The 18,947-nt window shown below is 50.6% G+C and overlaps 1 protein-coding gene across 2 annotated transcripts in view; it reads left to right on the top strand.

The window, feature by feature from the left end:
* The window catches only part of MYBL2 (MYB proto-oncogene like 2), a 33,823-nt gene extending 27,298 nt beyond the window's left edge, over nucleotides 1–6,525 (top strand). For both annotated transcript variants that reach the window (XM_032419738.1, XM_032419737.1), the window contains 5 exons: nucleotides 847–946; nucleotides 2,326–2,439; nucleotides 3,860–3,964; nucleotides 5,227–5,376; nucleotides 5,990–6,525. In XM_032419738.1, the coding sequence (XP_032275629.1) occupies nucleotides 847–946; nucleotides 2,326–2,439; nucleotides 3,860–3,964; nucleotides 5,227–5,376; nucleotides 5,990–6,118 (598 nt within the window). In that variant the 3' untranslated portion in view covers nucleotides 6,119–6,525. The remainder of the gene's footprint in view (nucleotides 1–846; nucleotides 947–2,325; nucleotides 2,440–3,859; nucleotides 3,965–5,226; nucleotides 5,377–5,989) is intronic.
* Nucleotides 6,526–18,947: the final 12,422 nt, after the last annotated feature.

Below are 18,947 nucleotides of genomic sequence, written 5' to 3'. Positions count from 1 at the left end.
TGGGGCTGGTGTGTGTGTGAGAGGGGTCTCTTCTGGGCCTGGTGTGTATGTGTGAGAGGGGTCTCTTCTGGGCCTGGTGTGTGTGTGAGAGGGGTCTCTTCTGGGCCTTGTATGTGTGTGTAGAGGGGTCTCTTCTGGGCCTTCCCCAGGAGGCTTCTCCATCACAGGCAGAAATCGCTCGCTGTTGGGGCCAGGGCTGATAGAAGCTTTTTAGTATCTCTGCTTATGGACCAGACCCTTCCCACGTTTCTTTCTTTCTTTTTTTTTTTTTTTTTCCCCTTCCCACGTTTCTGTCTGCTAAAGCTCTCCTTCCCCATTTGTGTCCCCACTGTGATCATTTTGAGGGGACTTGGGAAGAGGGTATGCTGAGCACGTGTTTTGGCCTCACCATCTCGTATCACGTGTCTTCCCTTAATAATGCTACTGCCACACGTGCTCTGGAAGAGCTTGGGGAAGGGACTTGGTCTTTCTGGATTCTCGCCTTGCTCCCCTGCCCTTCTCTTGCGGGCCTGCAGTGTGGCCTCCCTTGTTTATGAAAAAGTTATCATTGATCAGCTAATGACTGAGGAACATTCTCAAACATTCTTCCACCTGGCTGGAAGGACTATGTCCTATTCTTTCCTATTTCTGAGGCTGGCCCTTCCTCTAAGCCTCTGATGAAGATCCTCAGGGGTATGAAGGTGGGTAGGGAAGTGCCATGGGAAAAGACCATATGCCTGGGGCTTCCTCCTTGCTGCCAAGGCCAAAGGTCAGGTGGAGGAACGGTGGGAGTCATGGGCAGTCTGTGGCAGAGTGGCTGGTGTCTTTCCCCTACTCCATCGTTCAGCCTCCTTCTCTGCCTGACAGGTTTGTAACCCCAGATCAGAAGTACTCCATGGACAACACTCCCCACACGCCAACCCCGTTCAAGAATGCCCTGGAGAAGTACGGACCACTAAAGCCCCTGGTATGTGGTGCAGCCAGGCGGGTGTGCACGGTGGGGTCTCTTGGGTCCACGTAGCCGTGTACGGCTCACAGAGCCCTTTCCCTCTAAGACCTCACACAGCCCTGAGAAGTTGCAAATATCCTGATTTTACAAATGGGGGATCAGAGACTGAGTTACAATTCATCAGACATCTCCTGAGCATCCGCAACGTGCTGGGTGGGCACTGGCTGGTGCTGGAGGCGCAGTGGCATCCTGGTGAAGCTCAGTGTGTGGGGTGGGGGTGGCCTGAAGCACTGGCACCCGGAGAACTCAGCACTCTGCAGTGCGCTTCCCACGCCAGGGAGGAGATGGGCCTGAGCCGCGATGGCTCGGGTGTTGTGGCCAGTGGCTCCTCCCACTGAAGCCTTTGACCAACTGCCGCTGCTTTCTAACACTTAGGGAAGCCAACCTGTGGGTGGGCCTGAGGGGCCGGTGAGGAGGCACCTTCCTGGCAGTGGGCAGACCCCCCTTCTCCCCACTCCTCGCAGAGGGCGGTCATGCTTTCCCCGGTGAAAACAGAAAGCTGGCACAGTGGGCTTTCTGAAACAGGCAGGTGTTCTAGAAATGACTTGAAGGTGAGAGAGAGGTTGTCAGGAAGCATTTGGCCTGTAAACAGGGTCTGTGGTGTGCCTGCCCTGCCCCCAGCATCACCGCCACGGTGTGGGGTTCTCTTGCTGTGGTCTCCCTGGCCCTGGGATGGAGCTGATGAGCGGATGGAGTTAATGAGCCCAGTGAAGCACGGGGCTATGGTTCCCAGACACTGAGATGGTGGCATGCTTTCCAGACTGGTTTGAGGGGGCACATCTGACCTTGGCAACTAAAATTAAAGCATGTAGGGACTTGTAGAGTGACTTCGCAGGGTAGCCGTCCGCTACTCCTGCTGCTCTCTCCCTTCCCTGGTCACTGCCGCCTGAGGCCAGAGGGGTCGCCTGGAACCCCACAGGCCCAAGAACAGGAAATGGAACCAAGAGTCCCCATTAGTGTGGAACAAAGGGGGTGAGGACTTAGGGCTTGATCGTGTCCAGGTTCTAACTCCACAGCTCTGTGACCTTGAGCCAGGTGCTTACTCTCTCTGAGCCTCCCATTTCTACCTGTAGAAGATGACAGATGTTGCATGGGGTTGTGTGAGGGTGGCAGGGGTGATCTGGGGGTACTCCTGGCTCATGATGGCCCTCAGTGAGTTGAAGTCAGTGTCTGCTTGTCTGTCCTGCAAGGCAGGATAGTTAAGGGTCACGACAGAGTGTGAGGTCAGCGTCCTGGCCCCGGGCCTCCTTCCTGCCTTGCCTCGGGCAGCCGGGCTGTGGCTGGGTCCTAGAGCCTGGCTGTGCAGCCTCACGTGGGCTGCCCCACCCCACCCCCAGCCCCAGACCCCGCACCTGGAGGAGGACTTGAAAGAGGTGCTGCGCTCGGAGGCCGGCATCGAGCTCATCATTGAGGACGAGGCGAGGCCTGAGAAGCAGAAGAGGAAGGCTGGGGTGAGTGGCCGGGGGGGCTGGAGATCCCCTTCCTGCCAGCCTGGGCAGTTTGGGCCAAGGGAGGTGGAGCCATGAGGAGGTGGGGAGAGAGTGGGGAGGGGGTGAGTCTGGGAATAGCTGGTAAAAGTTGGTCACTGGGGAAGGTGGAGCTGCAGCCCCTGACCTTTGTTGCCCAGAGTGGTTATCAACAAAACCCACCAAAGTGAGGCCCTGGTGCTCGGGACCTTCCCCTTATCTCCTCTGAGCTAGGCCCTTCCTTAAGCAGCACTCACTGTGTTTGGACCCTTCTAAAGTAGGCTCTGGGCTGGGTGCAGTGGATAGGATGGTGACACAGACCCAGGTCACTCCCTCCTGGAGGTGAGGGGGCGGAGGCAGACACTAGACAAACACACCAGTGACCCTCGATGCACACAGCAGTAAGGGAGTAAATAGAAAGGGACACAAAGAGAGGATTTAGAGGGAAGTCCTCAGACGAAGTCAGCCACGCATCCGGGCCGTGTGAGCCAGGTGGGGCACAGTTGGTTCAGGTGAGGTGGAGAGCTGGTGGGGACACTGGTCAGGGACACCTGGGTGCAGCGTGCAGGGCAGGGGTTGTCCCAAGCCAACCCAGAAGCCATGCCCCTGCTGCACCACGTGTGTGGTTTCCTGAAAGCAGATGGATTCCATGTCCCCCTTTTTTGCACAAGGTTTCTTCTGGGGAGAGGTGGGAAGATGGGAATGCGCCAGACGGGTGTGTGGGGAAGGTGGGCAGTTGGTGTGGGAGGGGCCCATGGGGCAGGGGCCCCTGGGTGTGTAGGTTCAGAGAACTTGACCCAGGGCCCTCCCTGGCCTCTCCGTGTCAGGTGGTGGTTCTGAGCCATGGCAGCATCTGTTTAGGGTGTACTGCTAGGTTGGGGGGTGAGTTAGTCCCAGAGCTCCTCCCCGGTATTGGAGCTGACCCCTGACCTGCTGATTGGAGGCACAGGTGTGGGGCTGGGTATTCCTGTAGCAGGCCTGTGTCCCTCAGTTTTACATGTCTGTGTTCCTCGTCTGCAGGTGGATATTTGAAGTGTAACTTGGATGATTCTCTCCCGGGCCTGTTTAGGGGTGTGTTTAGCATGTTAGAGGCCTGGGGGCTGTGCATGGTCCATTTGGGGATGAGGAGTGGGTCTCTGGGTGGAGGTGTTTGTGTCTTGGCTCCCTGTGGTTGCATCTGGCAGGACGGTCTTCCCTGGGTGCTAACTCTGTGATGGGGCCAGGGTCTCCGGGTCTACCTGCACACCGCCAGTCCTTGCCAGCCGGGGACCTGGTTCGAAGGCTCCACTGCATCAGGGTGTGGCTCTGTGACCAGGGTAGTTGGGGCAGGCGTCCCCAAAGTGCTGGTGGTGACTCGGGGGAATCCCAAACATCTGCTCTGTCTCCCTCCTCCCCCCACCCCCAGCTACGGCGGAGCCCCATCAAGAAGGTCCGCAAGTCCCTGGCTCTTGACATCGTGGATGAAGATGTGAAGCTGGTAATGTCCACGCTGCCCAAGGTGCTGTCCTTGGTAAGGGGTCTGAGAGAGAAGCTGCCCCATCACCTGCTCCCCCTGCCCAGAACTGCAGAAGGCTCCTCTGCCTCAGGGAGGATGGAGTCTCCCTGGAGGCCCTCTGCCTTTAGAACCCTTTAGCTGTGAGGGGACCCTGGCAGTGGAGTGGTCTGGTGGTTCGCGGACTGGGCTCTGGGTGTCAGGCTCAGCTGTAAGGGGCTGATGGAGAAAGTGGGGCTGGGCACCCACCCCTGATTTCAGTCAAGGCAGCTCTGCATATGTCTTTCACAGAAGGGTTTATAGCATTGCTAGAGTTGTATTTCTAGAACATGTTTGAAAACCGTGGATCTGGGTCCCCAGCACCTTCTCATGGGGGTGACATGGAGAGAGTTGGTGACGTGGAGAGGGTCAGTGATTTCCTCAAGGCACAGCCAGGTGGTTGGGGCACATCAGCCCTGGGAAGGGTGCTGTCCAGCTGCAGGACAGCCACATTGTTGATCCCTTGCAGCTGACAGTGGGGTGCATCGCCCAGTGGGAGGCAGGCAGAGGCTCGGGGGGATGCAGGGGGCATGAGACACAGGACTGCCTGATCAGATCCTGCAGATCTGGGGAGTTAGGACTGCTGCAGCCATAGCCCTTGCAGATTGCAGAGAAGCATCACTGGGCAGGGAGCCCCCCCAGGCTGGGGACTCAGTACCGTGCAGCCAGACCTGCAACAGGCATCGGCTTGGGCACGTAAAATACTTGCCAAACAGTAAAGCTGTGTGGTTAAGTAGTTTAGAACATGGGATTTGAGGTGGGGTGGGCCTGGCGGAGTCCCAACGCTGGCTCTTGCTCTCTGGGATCTCTTCATTTTCTCAAGCCTCAGGTTCTTTTTTATCAGAGCACCAAGCCCAGCAGAATATTAGGATGGTAAAGGTCAAGCAGAGCCAGGAGGCGGGCCAGGCTGGGGGTACTTTGTGCAGCTCTGTGTGTGCCGGTTGATGCTGGCATCTGTGACTGATGGAGATTTCTGGTCCCAGGAGAAACTAGGCCTGTCGGGGAGGAGCCAGCTCCATGGAAAAGGGATTGGCATTATTGGGCATCTATTAGGTGCCAGGCTCTGAAACAGGCACTTGACAGAGCAGTCCCCATCTGGAAGAGGACCCGAGGCTTAGAGAAGTTAATGTCCTGCCCAAGATCCAATAGCCCGGGGGTGGAGCTGCTGGGCTGTGACTGGTTTCCTTCCTTCCCACCACGCTTGTGGCAGAAGGGTGAGTCTGGCTCGGCTTTCATTGCAGCCGACAAATGTCCTGTCAAGCTCCTCCAGCCTCACGGTGCCAGGCATCAAAGAAGACACCAGCCTCCTCAACGAGGGCTTCCTGCAGGCCAAGCCCGAGAAGCCGGTGGCAGCCCCGAAGCCCCGAAGCCACTTTCCAGCACCTGCCCCTGTGAGTGCCGGCCATTAATGTGGTGTTACCCGTGGGGACGTCGCCCGGGCTGTTGCCTCTGCCTGAATGCCCTTCTCAGGCTCTGTTTGCTTGATTAGCTGATGCTTCATATCTCAGTCTGGACGCCGCTCCCTCAGGGAAGGAGCCTGTGTGCTGGAGAGCCCCTCCCACCCCCTAATGAGCCCCTTTATTATGGCGTGGTCTCACTTGTAATTAATCATTGTCTCTGTATTTAGTTGCTTAGCACATGTCTGTGCTTAGGGGCAGGGGCTGCCCTGGCTGCTCGCACCTCACTGTCTATCGGAATTTCTCGCTGCTCCTTCCCACTGGCCTGCTTGGCTGTCGCTTTTCCACGTGAGGAGGCTCATGCCACGTGGGCAGGGGCACGGCCATGTTGCCTGGTCCATCCTCCTTGCTTTACATCTGAGGAAGCCCAGAAACGAGAGGAACTTCCCCAGGGCCACCGGGAAGGTGGAGGGAGCACAAGAATACTTGTGGCTTCAGAAGGGAGGAAGGTCATGGAAATATCCCCCACTCCTCCTGGCCATGCTCACAACGTTCACTGGGAGCATGCTGCCTCTGCCTGGATGGTAACTCTCTTCCTTCCTCGCAGATGACCAGTGCCTGGAAAACGGTGGCCTGTGGGGGGACCAGGGACCAGCTCTTCATGCAAGAGAAAGCCCGGCAGCTCCTGGGCCGCTTGAAGCCCAGCCACACGTCTCGGACCCTCATCTTGTCCTGAGGGACTTGGTGGTCACGAGCTCTTTCTTGTGTTTACAGGGGGCTGGGGGGACCGAGGTTGGTCTGTGAATCTGAGAATCACGCTCAGATGACCACCTGCAGGGAGCCTTCTGCCACCAGCCCCTCCCCAGACTGCTCAGGTGGAGGCAGAGCAGGGCCACCCGCTGTCCTGTCTCCGAGTCCAGCAGTGGCTGTGGGCGGTTCCTGGTGCTAACAGAACAAAGTCCCACCCCTGGGCCTGCCTGGTCCTCTTCCCAGTGCCACAGGGAGTCCCATTAGCTCCTCCCAAGCCCTGGTCAGGTTGGCCTCATCTCAGACCCCTGCTTAGAACAGGGGACGTGGCCAACGTGCTCCTTCCCTCAACCTGTTAGTACGTTTTCTTGAAAAATAAAATTCCCTTTTTCCTTATGCTGTTGTAGACTCCAGCTTTCTCCTGTCCCCTGCTTGTGGTTTCTTGGTCACTGGGTTGGTTTCCTGGTGACTGTCTTTGGGGCCTTGAGGGATATGGAGACCTGGGCCCACCTCAGAGTACAGCCTTGTCTGCACAGCCCAGGTCTGGGGCTCTGGATGCCTTTCCCCCAAGGGGCCCAGTGTGCTGGGGGCAGTTTCATCTGCACCCAATGGCTGTCTCAAAGCTCTGAGGATTCTTGGCTGTTAGCAGGGAGGGGAAGGTGCATCAGGACCCTGCTTGGCCTTGCCATGGATGGCTGACCAGGCCTGCCATGAGCCTAGCCCCCAGGTGAGACTGGTAAACAAGGAGTGGCCAGCAGCTGGGCAGAACTTCCTGGCCATAGTGGCCTCAACTTGCCAAGGCCATGGCAGCAGTCGGGGCCTGCGCTGTGGTCCACCCTGATCATGGTGCAGTGGGCCGACCGGCACTTAGCTGGAAGCTGGGGATTGAAGAAGGGTGGGTGCCAGATTTGAGAAGGTCTGGACTAGGGAATGAGGTGTTAAGCAGGGTCATGGGATTTGGCATGTGGCCATGCCTGGGGGCGGAGGTCTCAGTTCACCACAGGATGGGTACCTGCTTGGGACCCATCTCTAGACTCTTGCTTCAGTGCCTCTGGTTCCCAAGGGAGGCTTGGGGACAGATCCTCTTGCTGGGGGCCCCTCTAAAGAGGACTGGGAAGTAGGACACCAGGGTTGAAGTCTGACTGACACACCCCTGCCCTGCTGAAGTTGCACATGGGGTCCTGTCAGCATGGTAGAGCCCTCCCCAGGTGGCCCTCAACCCAGTCACACACAGTTGTGCTGTTTGAGCCTGGTTGAGTCCTGGTTCCTGCTTCAGAGCCAAGGCCTGGGAATGAGACTAGGGCTCCTTCCTGCAGCTCTTGCAGCTGAGCTGGATACTCCAGTCAGTTCCATGGCTGGGCCACACCTGCCACGTGGCCTTGTGCCTTTGCTGATTTCCTGGCCTGGATTCCTGTCCTCTGTCCCCTACCCCCAACTCTCCTTTGATGACCTGCAGAGCCCAGGCTCCATCACTGACTGTTCCTGCAGGGCTGTCAGCATTGATGGGTGACTCCAGTGAGGGTGGGGACCAGGGGATCTTCATCTCCAGGGTTCACAGGCAACTCAGTCTGTAAACACCTACATTAAAGTCAGATGCAGCAAGCCTCTGGGACAACCTGCCCTCCAGTCCTCCCACCCTGGAGTTGGTCATAGGCTCCCAGGGGTGATTCCTAGGCAGGTGGTCAGTGGTTGCACCTCAGTGAGCTGGCCTACAACCCACCAGGGGCTTTCCACCAGTGCCTGCTCCTGGCTGCCTCTTCCACCGACGCCCAGGGCTTGCCCTGAAGCTCCTTCCTGTCCTCTGAGGGAGGGAGCCCTGCTAACTGCAAACCGGTTAACTTGCCACCTCCCGTGAACTCTGCACTGGAGCTGTTCTCTGCTTCGTGCATTAAATGAACAGGCATCAAGGGTCCCCCTGTGCCTGGCGTGGTTCTGGTGCTGAGGATACAAGAATTAACCCAAGACTCTCCCAAACAACCTTATTCTCAGAGGGCTTAGATTCTGGAGAGTACCAAGCTATAAGCCAACATCTATACACAACATGCCAGAGGTTAAGAGGGGCTTTGAAGAAAGAAAGCAGAGGAATAATGAATGGCATGGGGGCCAGGCCGCGTGCTAAGAGGAAGGGGAGGCTTGAGGGAGAAGGCTGGCCGCAGCCCCTGGCCACCATGGGGACCCGGAGGGAGAGCCCACACGGGCGGGCGGGGGCGACTGGTTGCCAGAGTCGGTGCTGACAGCCCCTCTGTGGTTTGACCGGGAGTGTGGGGGCACACAGTGCTTCAGTGGGCTCTGCAGCCCATGGCTGGCCTGGAGAAATGGGGTCACATCCGGGTTGATCCCGGGCCCAGTGTTTCCTAGGCCAGTGTGACAAGCAGGAAGGAGGTAAGCGCTGAGGTGCCGAGCACCCGAGGTCAGGGAGGGAGTATGTGAGACGATAGTAGGAGGGAAGGGTGGGGTTCAGTTAGGATGGCAAAGCTGAGTGTTCTGACAAGATCCAGACGCTGGCTCGGCATCTGCTGGCTAACACGGCCTGGAAGTGAAGGAGAGAGGGTCAGAGGCACACAGTCTGTGGAAGAGGATTCCAGTAATGGCCCCTAGAGAACAGCTGCTCCCGGAAGCCACGCCCATGCGGCTCACGTGACTTGCCTTGCCCAATGGGAATCCCCTAATTGCCCCGTGAGGGATTGTGGGAGAGTCTGCTGAGAGAGGTGGGAACGGTGGTTCGCAGTTTTAGCAGAGTCGGGTCGCGTCAGCCAGTCGGTGCTAAGCCGTCCAGCCTCACCTGATCTGGCCCCGTCCAGAAGAACCGCCCGACCGAGCCCGGACTCATGAGCAGCAGGAACTCGGTATTGTTTTAAGTCCCACGCTGTCACGGGGAACTGGGGCGTGTGGGTACTTGTATGGTCAGGACACTTTGGCCCGGCGTGCTGGCCCTCACGGAGCGGGAGGCTGCGGCCGAGGGTTCAAGCCGGACCCGCACGAGGGTGGAGGAGCAGGGCTGCTCAGGCTTGGCCGTGAGCAGCCCACGTCCCAGTCACGAAGAATTCCGAATGGGACACCGGTGTTCTCAACTCGAGGTTGTTGCTGGGGGTCGGAAGCAGGCCAGGTCCCCCCGGGGAGGAGTGGGGCGGGTGGACGTCGTGTGAAGCTGTGGGGACTTAGGTTTAGGTACAGGGCGTCTGTGTGATGTTTGAGATACGTAGTACATTTATTTGCATTTTATATCTCCCCTTTAATAAAGGGAATTGTCTTCTAAGATGCTTTTAATACATTTTGCCTCTTTTTAAATTAAATTTATTTTTATTTTAAAGATTTTATTTGACAGAGAGAGCGCACAAGCAGGGGAGAGGGAGAAGCAGGCTCCCCGCTGAGTAGGGAGCCCAGTGCGGGACTTGATCCCAGGACCCCGGGATCATGACCTGAGCGGAAGGCAGATGCTTAACGACTGAGCCACCCAGGCGCTCTTCTTTTTTAATTTTAAAAGCCTCCCATGAAATACAAGTGATACAGAAGTGTATGAATTAAAATGCAGACGGTCCGTCTCATCCATCCACCCCCATTTTCCTCAGAGGTAACCACCACTAATGGTCTAATAAAGTGCTTCCCGAATTCTGCACATGAATCACATTAGGATCCTGTTAAAATGCAGACTTTGGTCCAGGAGGCTCTCAGGTGGTGCTTGAGGTGCTGCATTTCTAACAAGTTTCCAGGTGATGCTGAATTGGGGACTGCACTTTGAGTAGCAGGGATTAATGGTACTAATCATTCGATTAATCAACATCAATGAGATGTCTGGGGCCATTGCTGTCTTTTCTTTCCCGGGCTCCACAGCATTTCACAGTTTCACTCACTCCAAGACCTCAGCCTTGGCAGATTCAGGGCAGTTTGTGCCACGTGGTTTCTATGGTGATAGCCACCTGGGTCCCCTCCACCTGCCTGCGTTTCTCAGGCAATGGGACATCCACTTGGGAAAGGGCCCGTCTACTTGCAGTTACACCTGTGTTGTACTGGCTTATTGTATGACTGCCGTTTGCATGTGACTTCCAAGAGAGCAGGGATGCTCCCTGCCATGTTCACGGCTTTATCCCCAGCACTCATCAGTGCCTGACACATAGATGCTAGAGTAGGTGCTCAACAAATACTTCTTGAATGAATATGAAAATCAAGAGGGATCAGTGATGCTCTGGCCATTGTTGGGCATTCATGAGCTAAGGATCTCTTGTTGGACTACTCAAGGTGGAGTTGTCCTCTTTTTTTTTTTTTTAATTTTATTTATTTATTTTTTTGAGAGAGAGAGAGAGCAGGGGGGAGGGGTAGAGAGAGAGGGAAAAGCAGACTCCCTGCTGAGCAGGGGGCCTGATGTGGGACTCCATCCCAGGACCCTGAGGTCATGACTTGAGCGGAAGGCAGACGCTTAACAGACTGAGCCACCCAGGCGCCCTGATCAAGGTGGAGTTGTCCTCTTGCCAAGACCAAAAGAAGACCTGAATTTCTGCTGTGTGACGGTAGGGACTGACCAAAAAGCATCTGTGGTCCAAGAGTTGTGTGTGCGTCTTGACAGACCACCCCTCCTTCCACTCCAGCCACCCAGACACAGCCCCTTCAAGAGCCCAGAGGCCCTTCCCAGAGTCATGCCCACCTCTTACCAGATGCAGGCCTCCCTGTCCCAGGCTGGACTGTGTCCTCCATCAATACTCACCTGTGCTGGGGTGCCCAGAGATTAAAGTGACTCCAAAGGCCTGATTGACAGTCTCTGCTCCTGATAATCCCAGATCCCTTCTACATGCCAGACTCAGTTTTGTTCTGTTTTTTTTTTTTTTTTCTTTTTAAATTGTGGTTAAATACATAACAAAGTTTACCATCTTGACCTTTTCTAAGTGTACAATTCAGCCATGTTAACTCCATGCACATTGTCATGCAACAGATCTGTAGAATTTTTTCAGCTTCCAAAATTGAAACTGTACTCATTAAACAACTCATTTCCCCCTCCCCCAGTCTCTGGAAACTGCCATTGTACCTTCTATTTCTATGAATTTGACTACTCTGAGTATCTTGTATAAAGTGGAATCATACAGTATTGTCGTTTTGTGACAGCTGATTTAACTTAGCATAATATCCTCAAGGTCCATCCCTGTTGTAGCTTGGGTCAGAATTTCCTTCCATTTTTAGGGCCGAATAATATTCCACTGCACGTAGAGACCACGTTTTAGTTACGCATTCATCTTTCTGTGAATGGACACTAGGGTTGCTTCCACCTCTTGTCTGTTGTGAATAATGCTGCTATCAACATGGGTGAGCACGTATCTCAAGATCCTACTTTCAATCCTTTTGGCTGTATACCCAGAAGTGGGATTGATGGATCATATGGTAATCCTATTTTTAAATTTAGTTGTTTTTTATTTTGTTTCAATTAGGTTTTTGGTATTTCTTTTTCTTTTTTTTTTTTTTAAGATTTTATTTATTTATTTGACAGAGACAGAGACAGCAAGAGCAGGAACACAAGCAGGGGGAGTGGGAGAGGGAGAAGCAGGCTTCCCGCTGAGCAGGGAGCCCAATGCGGGGCTCGATCCCAGAACCCCGGGACCATGACCTGAGCCGAAGGCAGACGCTCAACGACTGAGCCACCCAGGCGCCCCGGTTTTTGGTATTTCTAAGAAAAGCTGTGCGCTGGGGCCACGAAAGCTTTTGCAGTGATGGTGTGACTCTGTCACCACCTGGTGGCCATTGGTGTGTTTGCAGCAACAGGTAAAGGTGGCCATAGCAGTTTCTTGTAGGTCTTGGAAAAGTCCTTGAGGCATTTTTCTGCTTTTCAGGCCTTCTCTTCGGCATCCTCATCAAGCAGATGTCTGGGCTTTGCTTGAACACCTCCACTGATCGGTAGAGGTGACTTTATTACTCAGTAGCCAGCTCCATTGTTGGACAGCAATTGTGAAGAAAAAGATTCTTTATTCAGAGAAAAAAATCATCCCCTCTTTGTAATATCAAAGTACGAATGACTAGGGTACATGGGAAGTTGGTCTGTGGAGCAATCAGCGTGCCAGGACAGGTCATCGATAGGCCAGAATTACCTGGGGAGTCTGGCCCTAGCATGAATCAAATCTATCCTGTTCACATAGATCACCGAGTCTCTGATTTAGTAATGATAGTGATTCAACCCTAAGATGGGTGTTATGTTTCCACCTTTGGCCATGTGTGTTTTAAAGTAATTAAAGCTGAGTTTTGATATGAATTAAGAGTCAGACTTTTCACTGATGTAGACTGGTGGTCTCAGCTGGTCAGGATGAAGGTGTTTTACCTGTATGTTAACTAGGGCTGCCCTGTAGGTATCTAGGTTAAAGTATGCATCGAATGGGACCATCTGACAAGGACAGGTGTAAAGCCTGAGTCACAAATGCCCTTCAGAAAGGCATAATTGAGAATATGTCTCTCCCCTTTCTGGGAGAGTCCCTGCACCCTGCCCAGAGAGCAGCCCAGCCTGGTATCCAGGAGGTGCTCAGTAAATGTCTCATTCTGCCATGAAGGGATGTGGCAGTGAGAAAAGCCTTGGGCAGCTTGGACCAGAGGGGTGGGGGAAGCTTTATCACTTTTTTTTGGTGTTGATGTCTATCTTAATTGTGTTCCCTTTGGTTAGGGAACATAGTCTGTGTGGTTTCATATCTTTGAAATTTGTCAAAACTTGCTTTATGGTCAAGCATATGATCAATTTTATAATTCCTCATGCATCTGAAAAGAATGTATAGTCTGTAGGCATTGGGGGCAGTGTCCCATTTTTGTCATATGCTAATCCTGTTGTCTAAATATCCAATATCCTGGGTTTTTTTTTTTTTTTTAAGATTTTATTTGTTTGTCAGAGAGAGAGAGCTCAAGCAGGGGGAGCGACAGGCAGAGGGAGAAGCAGACTCCCTGCTGAGCAGGGAGCCTGATGTGGGACTTGATCCCAGGACCCTGGGATCATGACCTGAACCAAAGGCAGACGCTTAACCGACTGAGCCACCGAGGTGTCCCTGTCCTGGTTTTTTGTCAGCTTTTTGTAAACCTAGATGAGTCAACCTCCAAATGACGCATGGTATGAATGTTGTGTCTAGCTGCTGAACATTGGGGTGATTTGTTACTCAGCATTATTGTGAAAACTAGCTGATACACAAGGTAGACTTGTGTTCACTCGAAAGCCCTGGAAAATGGATAGTGCCCCCTGGGCTCACCTGGGTGGAGGAGGAACTTAGGAGACCTGGAGTTCTCAGAACTGGGCTGGAAATGAGTGCAATGAAGGGTTCTGGAATCCAGAGCCATGTGACTATGCCTATGTCTTAATTGTTCCCCAGGATATTGGGCTAGCTTTCTCAGGCTCTCTGACTTTGGATCAGATAGACCTGGATGTGAATCCCAGCCTTGCTGTTACTGGCTATGTCTCGTCCCTCCTCTGAGCCTTGGAGTTCTCATGATAAACTGGGGAGAATCTTTGGCCTGTCGGAGTTGTTGAAGGGGCTGGAAAGAACACTGGCACACACTTGCGGCTCAGGAAATAGGGCTCTTAAGATGTTACTACAAAATTCTTTGTCATCCCTTTCTTTTGCTCAAGAAAACCTGCAAAGGAGGAGTTTGTATGGAGTTCCATGCTTCAGTGGAGTGCTCCAAGGGGAGGTTACCAGGTAGGGCTTGGGGCAGGGCTTGAGCCAGTCTTGACTTGCAAGTTGCACTTTAGTGTGCCCTGTTCTGTGTCATCATCTGCTTCATAGTTATCAGCTGGGGGCGCGGTGTAGTGCAGGAGAAGCAGCATAGGCATTAGGCATGGATTCAGTATTGTTTTTTTTTTTAAAGATTTATTTTAGAGTGAGAGCGAGAGAAAGAGCGCATGTGTGCGAACAAGTGAGGGGAAGGGCAGAGGGAGAAGGAGAGAAGCAGACTCCCCTGCTGAGCGAGGAGCCTGACATGGGGCTTAATCTCACAATGCCGAGACCGTGACCTGAGCTGAAATCAAGGGTGGGACGGACGCTTAAATGACTGAGGCACCGAGGTGCCCCAGTATAGGTTCAGGTTTTAAAGACTTTTCGTAAAAGTTCAACATACAGAGAGCAAAATGCACAAATCCCAAGTGTATAGCTGGATGAATTTCCACAAAGTAAGCACAGTCATGTAGCCAGCACCCACATCAAGAAATAGAACATGACCAACACCCCAGAAACCCCCTCCTCACCTCAAACACCATAGATTTGTGTTGCCTTTTTTAATTTTAGTTTTTATTTATTTTTAAAGATTTTGTTTTTAAGTAATCTCTACACCCAGTGTGGGTCTCAAACTTACAACCCCTAGATCAAGAGTCCCGTGCTCTACTGACCAAATCAGCCAGGCACCTGTTTTGCCTTTTTTTAAAACAAAAAACAAAATGTTGTGTAAACTGAATTTCATATTACATAAGATTTACCCATGTTGATCTGGGTAGTTACAATTTGTTTATCCTCATGACTATATAGTATTCCATGATACGATTTTTGCAGAATTTACCCATTCTCCTAAAGGACATGGGGAAAGTTTCTGGATTGGCTATTACAAATAGAGCTGTTGTGAACAGCTTGTCCTAATCTTTTGGTGAGCTCATGTACACATTTCTGGTTTATACATATCTAGGAGTGGAATTGCTGGGGATGGGCTCAAATTCATTAGGCCACTTGCTACTTATGAGCTTTGTGAACCAAGGCATGTTGTGTAGCTTCTCTGAGACTCATTTTTCATATCTGTGTATTGGAAATAAAAATAGTTGCCCCTCTCTGTTGTCACAGGTCTTTTTTATTTTATTTATTTATCTGAGAGAGAGCACGAGCCAGGGGTGGGGGGCAGAGGGAGAGGGAGAAACAGGCTCAGAAACAGGCTCCCTGGAGCCTGACACGGGGCTCCATCCCAGGATCCTGGGATCACGACCTGAGCCGAAGGCAGACACTTAACTGATTGAGTCACCCAGGCACCCCTGTTGTCACAGGTCTTTTTTTTTTTTTTTGAGATTTTATTAATTTATTTATTTGACACAGAGAGAGAGAGAGAGCACAAGCAGGGGGAGCGGGAGAGGGAGAAGCAGGCTCCCCGCTGAGCAGGGAGCCCGATGTGGGACTCGATCCCAGGACGCTGGGATCATGACCCAAGCTGAAGGCAGATGCTTAACCATCTGAGCCACCCAGGCACCCTGTTGTCACAGGTCTTAGTAAAACAATATCTGCAAGGCACCTGGTCCCAATGTAGCTCTCCTTTCTTTCCTCCTTCCTCTGCCATGCTAGAGCCCCCTCTGCCCTAGGACACAGCTCTTCCACTAGGCTCCCCCTTTGCCAGGAGTCCTTGACATGAACCTGGAAAGCTTGCCTGCTGCCCAGGGCTGGTGGGTGCTTTTCCCTGGCCATGGGCTCTCCTTTGTGATTCAGCCACTGGTGCCCAGCCCATTGCTAGCTTGCTGTGGTCACCATCACTGCTAACAAATGTTTTTATGATGGTCTCAGTAAGCATGTGGCTTGTAGCCAGTGTTCTCTGGAGACTGGCCCAGGAGAGGCAAGAAATGAGGACTGAGGAGAGGGAACAGCTGGTTGAGATCCAGCCCAAGAATTTATAACAGACATTCCTTTCTTGCCTGGTCTTTCTTCCCTGATGTCCAGGCAGGAGTTTTTCTTAAGCCCTTTTATTCCTTATTTTTCCTAAAACACCTCAGGTCATGCCATGTGGGTCAGTGGGCCAACTGGAAAACTTGCCTACAGGGGGCTCTGTCAAGATAGAGCTTACTTCTATCTCTGCGTAATGGCTTCCTGGAGCATTGTGTTGGGAAAGATTCTGAAGGTATTGTCCAGGCTCAGGAAGGTGCTGTGATTGATTAGTTATGTCTGTTATATGCATGGGAGGTGGTGGCGGCGGTGCACATTTTATGTATTTACCTCTATCTTTGACTTAAAGGTGTTGGTTAGTATTGCTCAGAATAGACATGTATTTGGTTTAAAGAGGTAAATGGAATGTTTTTTAATAGGTGAGTTAAGTCTGTTTTCATTTATATGACTACTGACATATTTGGATTGATCTCTACCACTTTATTTTATGTTTTCCCCTTTCTTTTCTTTGAATTTATTAAGTTTTCTGTAATCTGGTCTGTTTTCTCCTCTTGCTGGTTTGAATTACATAAATATTTCTCTGATTTTAGAAGCTATTTAAAACTTTTTAGATTTTTTTATTAATTTATTTGACAGAGAAAGAGAGTGAGAGAGCACAGCAGGCAGAGGGAAAAGCAGACTCTCCACCGAGCAGGGAGCTCGCCGCGGGGCTCAATCCTAGGACCCTGGGATCATGACCCGAGCCAAAGGCAGACGCTTAACCAACTGAGACACTCATGTGCCCCTATTTAAAACTTTTTAATATGCATGTTTGTTACTGTTTCTGTCCTTCTGAATGATGCCCTTTCCTGGCCTATTTTCATTGAGTTTTGTTTTTCATTTTAAATGCAAAATTGATGATTTTCTTGATTAACTTTGTGTACATATTTTATAAATTCACTTACTCAGCATTGTTTCTTTTATCTCATTACATTTTCTTTTTGCTAAGTAATACCACCTCCATTTCTGCTACTAGTAGGTAGCATTAGTTGAGAGCTTCCTGTATGCTAGACACTGTCCTGATAATCTTACATGTGTTAAATCCCTTAATCCTACACATAGTCCTGGGAGTTTGTCATCCCTACCCTGTGGATGAGGAAACAGAATCACACGAAGGTTAGGTTATGCCTGAGATCTAGCATTAGGAAGAGTGGAGCTGGGCTTCAATCCTGGCTATTGTGTTGCTCTTTGCTTTGTGTGTGTTTAAATTTTTTGTTTTGAAATCATTTTAGGTTTACAGAAAACTTGCAAAGATAGTACAAAGAGTTCCCATATACTCCTCACCTGGCTTTCCCTAATGTTAACATCTGACAAAAGCATCATGCATTTAACAGAACTAAGAAGTTTATATTGGTACAATACTAGTAACTAAACTACAGACTTTATTTGGATTCACCAGTTTTTCCACTCATGTCTTTTTCTTTTTTTTTTATTATTATGTTATGTTAATCACCATACATTACATCATTAGTTTTTGATGTAGTGTTCCATGATTCATAGTTTGTGTATAGCACCCAGTGCTCCATGCAGAACGTGCCCTCTTTAATACCCATCACCAGGCTAACCCATCACTCATGTCTTTTTCCTGTTCCAGGATCCAATCTGGGATCCCACATTGCATTTAACGTGTATACATGTATTTTAAAAAACCTTTTTAGTATGGAAGATTTCAAAGTTATATAAAAATGGAGAGAATAGTGAGATTTACCTATCACTCAGCTTCAACAACGATTAACTCATGACTAATGTTTAATTCATGTCCCAAACCAAATTACTTTTTTCTTTTTCCTGGTCCTGGTGGCCTATAGTTTATAGATGTGTGCCCTACAGATCACCTTCTTATTTCACCTGCTTCCTTATGTTCATGCACTTTATTAATCATGGAGTTTCTAAAGCCAACACCTAGAACAACTTCAACAGCTTCCTCCTCCTCCTCTTCTTCTTCCTCCTCCTCTTCCTCCACTTCTTCTTCCTCTACTTCCTCTTCCTTTTCCCCTTCAAAATCTTTATTTCACACTTTGTAGAAAGAATTGAAGGGCCCAGGAGTGGCAAAGTTATGATTACTTAAAAATAACTTAGTTAAGGGGCACCTGGGTGGCTCATTCATTAAGCGTCTGCCTTCGGCTCAGGTCATGATCCCAGGGTCCTAGGATCGAGTCCCGCATTGGGCTCCCTGCTCCGCGGGAAGCCTGCTTCTCCCTCTCCCACTCCCCCTGCTTGTGTTCCCTCTCTCACTGTGTCTCTCTCTGTCAAATGAATAAATAAATTAAAAAAAAAAAAACTAAAAAAAATAACTTAGTTAAGATTTCCTCCTGAAAAACTTTCAGAAGACTTAAGTCTTTTGCTGATTAAGAAAGTGTATTTTAATTCTTTGGCCAGGTAATATATTCACATATATTCACATGTAAAAGGTACTGAAGGGTTGCGAGCAACACTGTGGCAGATGGTTGAAATTGTCTGACACAGGATATAAAATCAATGCACAGAAGTCAGTGGCATTCCTATACACCAACAACAAGTCAGAAGAAAGAGAAATTAAGGAGTCGATCCCATTTACAATTGCACCCAAAACCATAAGATACCTAGGAATAAATCTAACCAAAGAGGCAAAGGATCTGTACTCAGAAAACTATAAAATACTCATGAAAGAAATTGAGGAAGACACAAAGAAATGGAAAAACGTTCCATGCTCATGGATTGGAAGAACAAATATTGTGAAGATGTCAATCCTACCTAGAGCAATCTACACATTCAATGCAATCCCCATCAAAATACCATCCACTTTCTTCAAAGAAATGGAACAAATAATCCTAAAATTTGTATGGAACCAGAAAAGACCCCGCATAGCCAGAGAAATGTTGAAAAAGAAAAGCAAAGCTGGTGGCATCACAATTCCAGACTTCCAGCTCTACTACAAAGCTGTCATCATCAAGACAGTATGGTACTGGCACAAAAACAGACACATAGATCAATGGAACAGAATAGAGAGCCCAGAAATGGACCCTCAACTATATGGTCAACTAATCTTTGACAAAGCAGGAAAGAATGTCCAATGGAAAAAAGACAGTCTCTTCAACAAATGGTGTTGGGAAAATTGGACAGCCACATGCAGAAGAATGAAACTGGACCATTTCCTTACACCACACACAAAAATAGACTCCAAATGGTTGAAAGACCTCAATGTGAGACAGGAGTCCATCA

The sequence above is a fragment of the Phoca vitulina genome, unplaced genomic scaffold (assembly GCF_004348235.1).
Source record: "Phoca vitulina isolate PV1807 unplaced genomic scaffold, GSC_HSeal_1.0 scaffold22, whole genome shotgun sequence".
NCBI lineage: Eukaryota > Metazoa > Chordata > Mammalia > Carnivora > Phocidae > Phoca > Phoca vitulina.
This window is presented reverse-complemented; position numbering and strand designations above follow the sequence as displayed.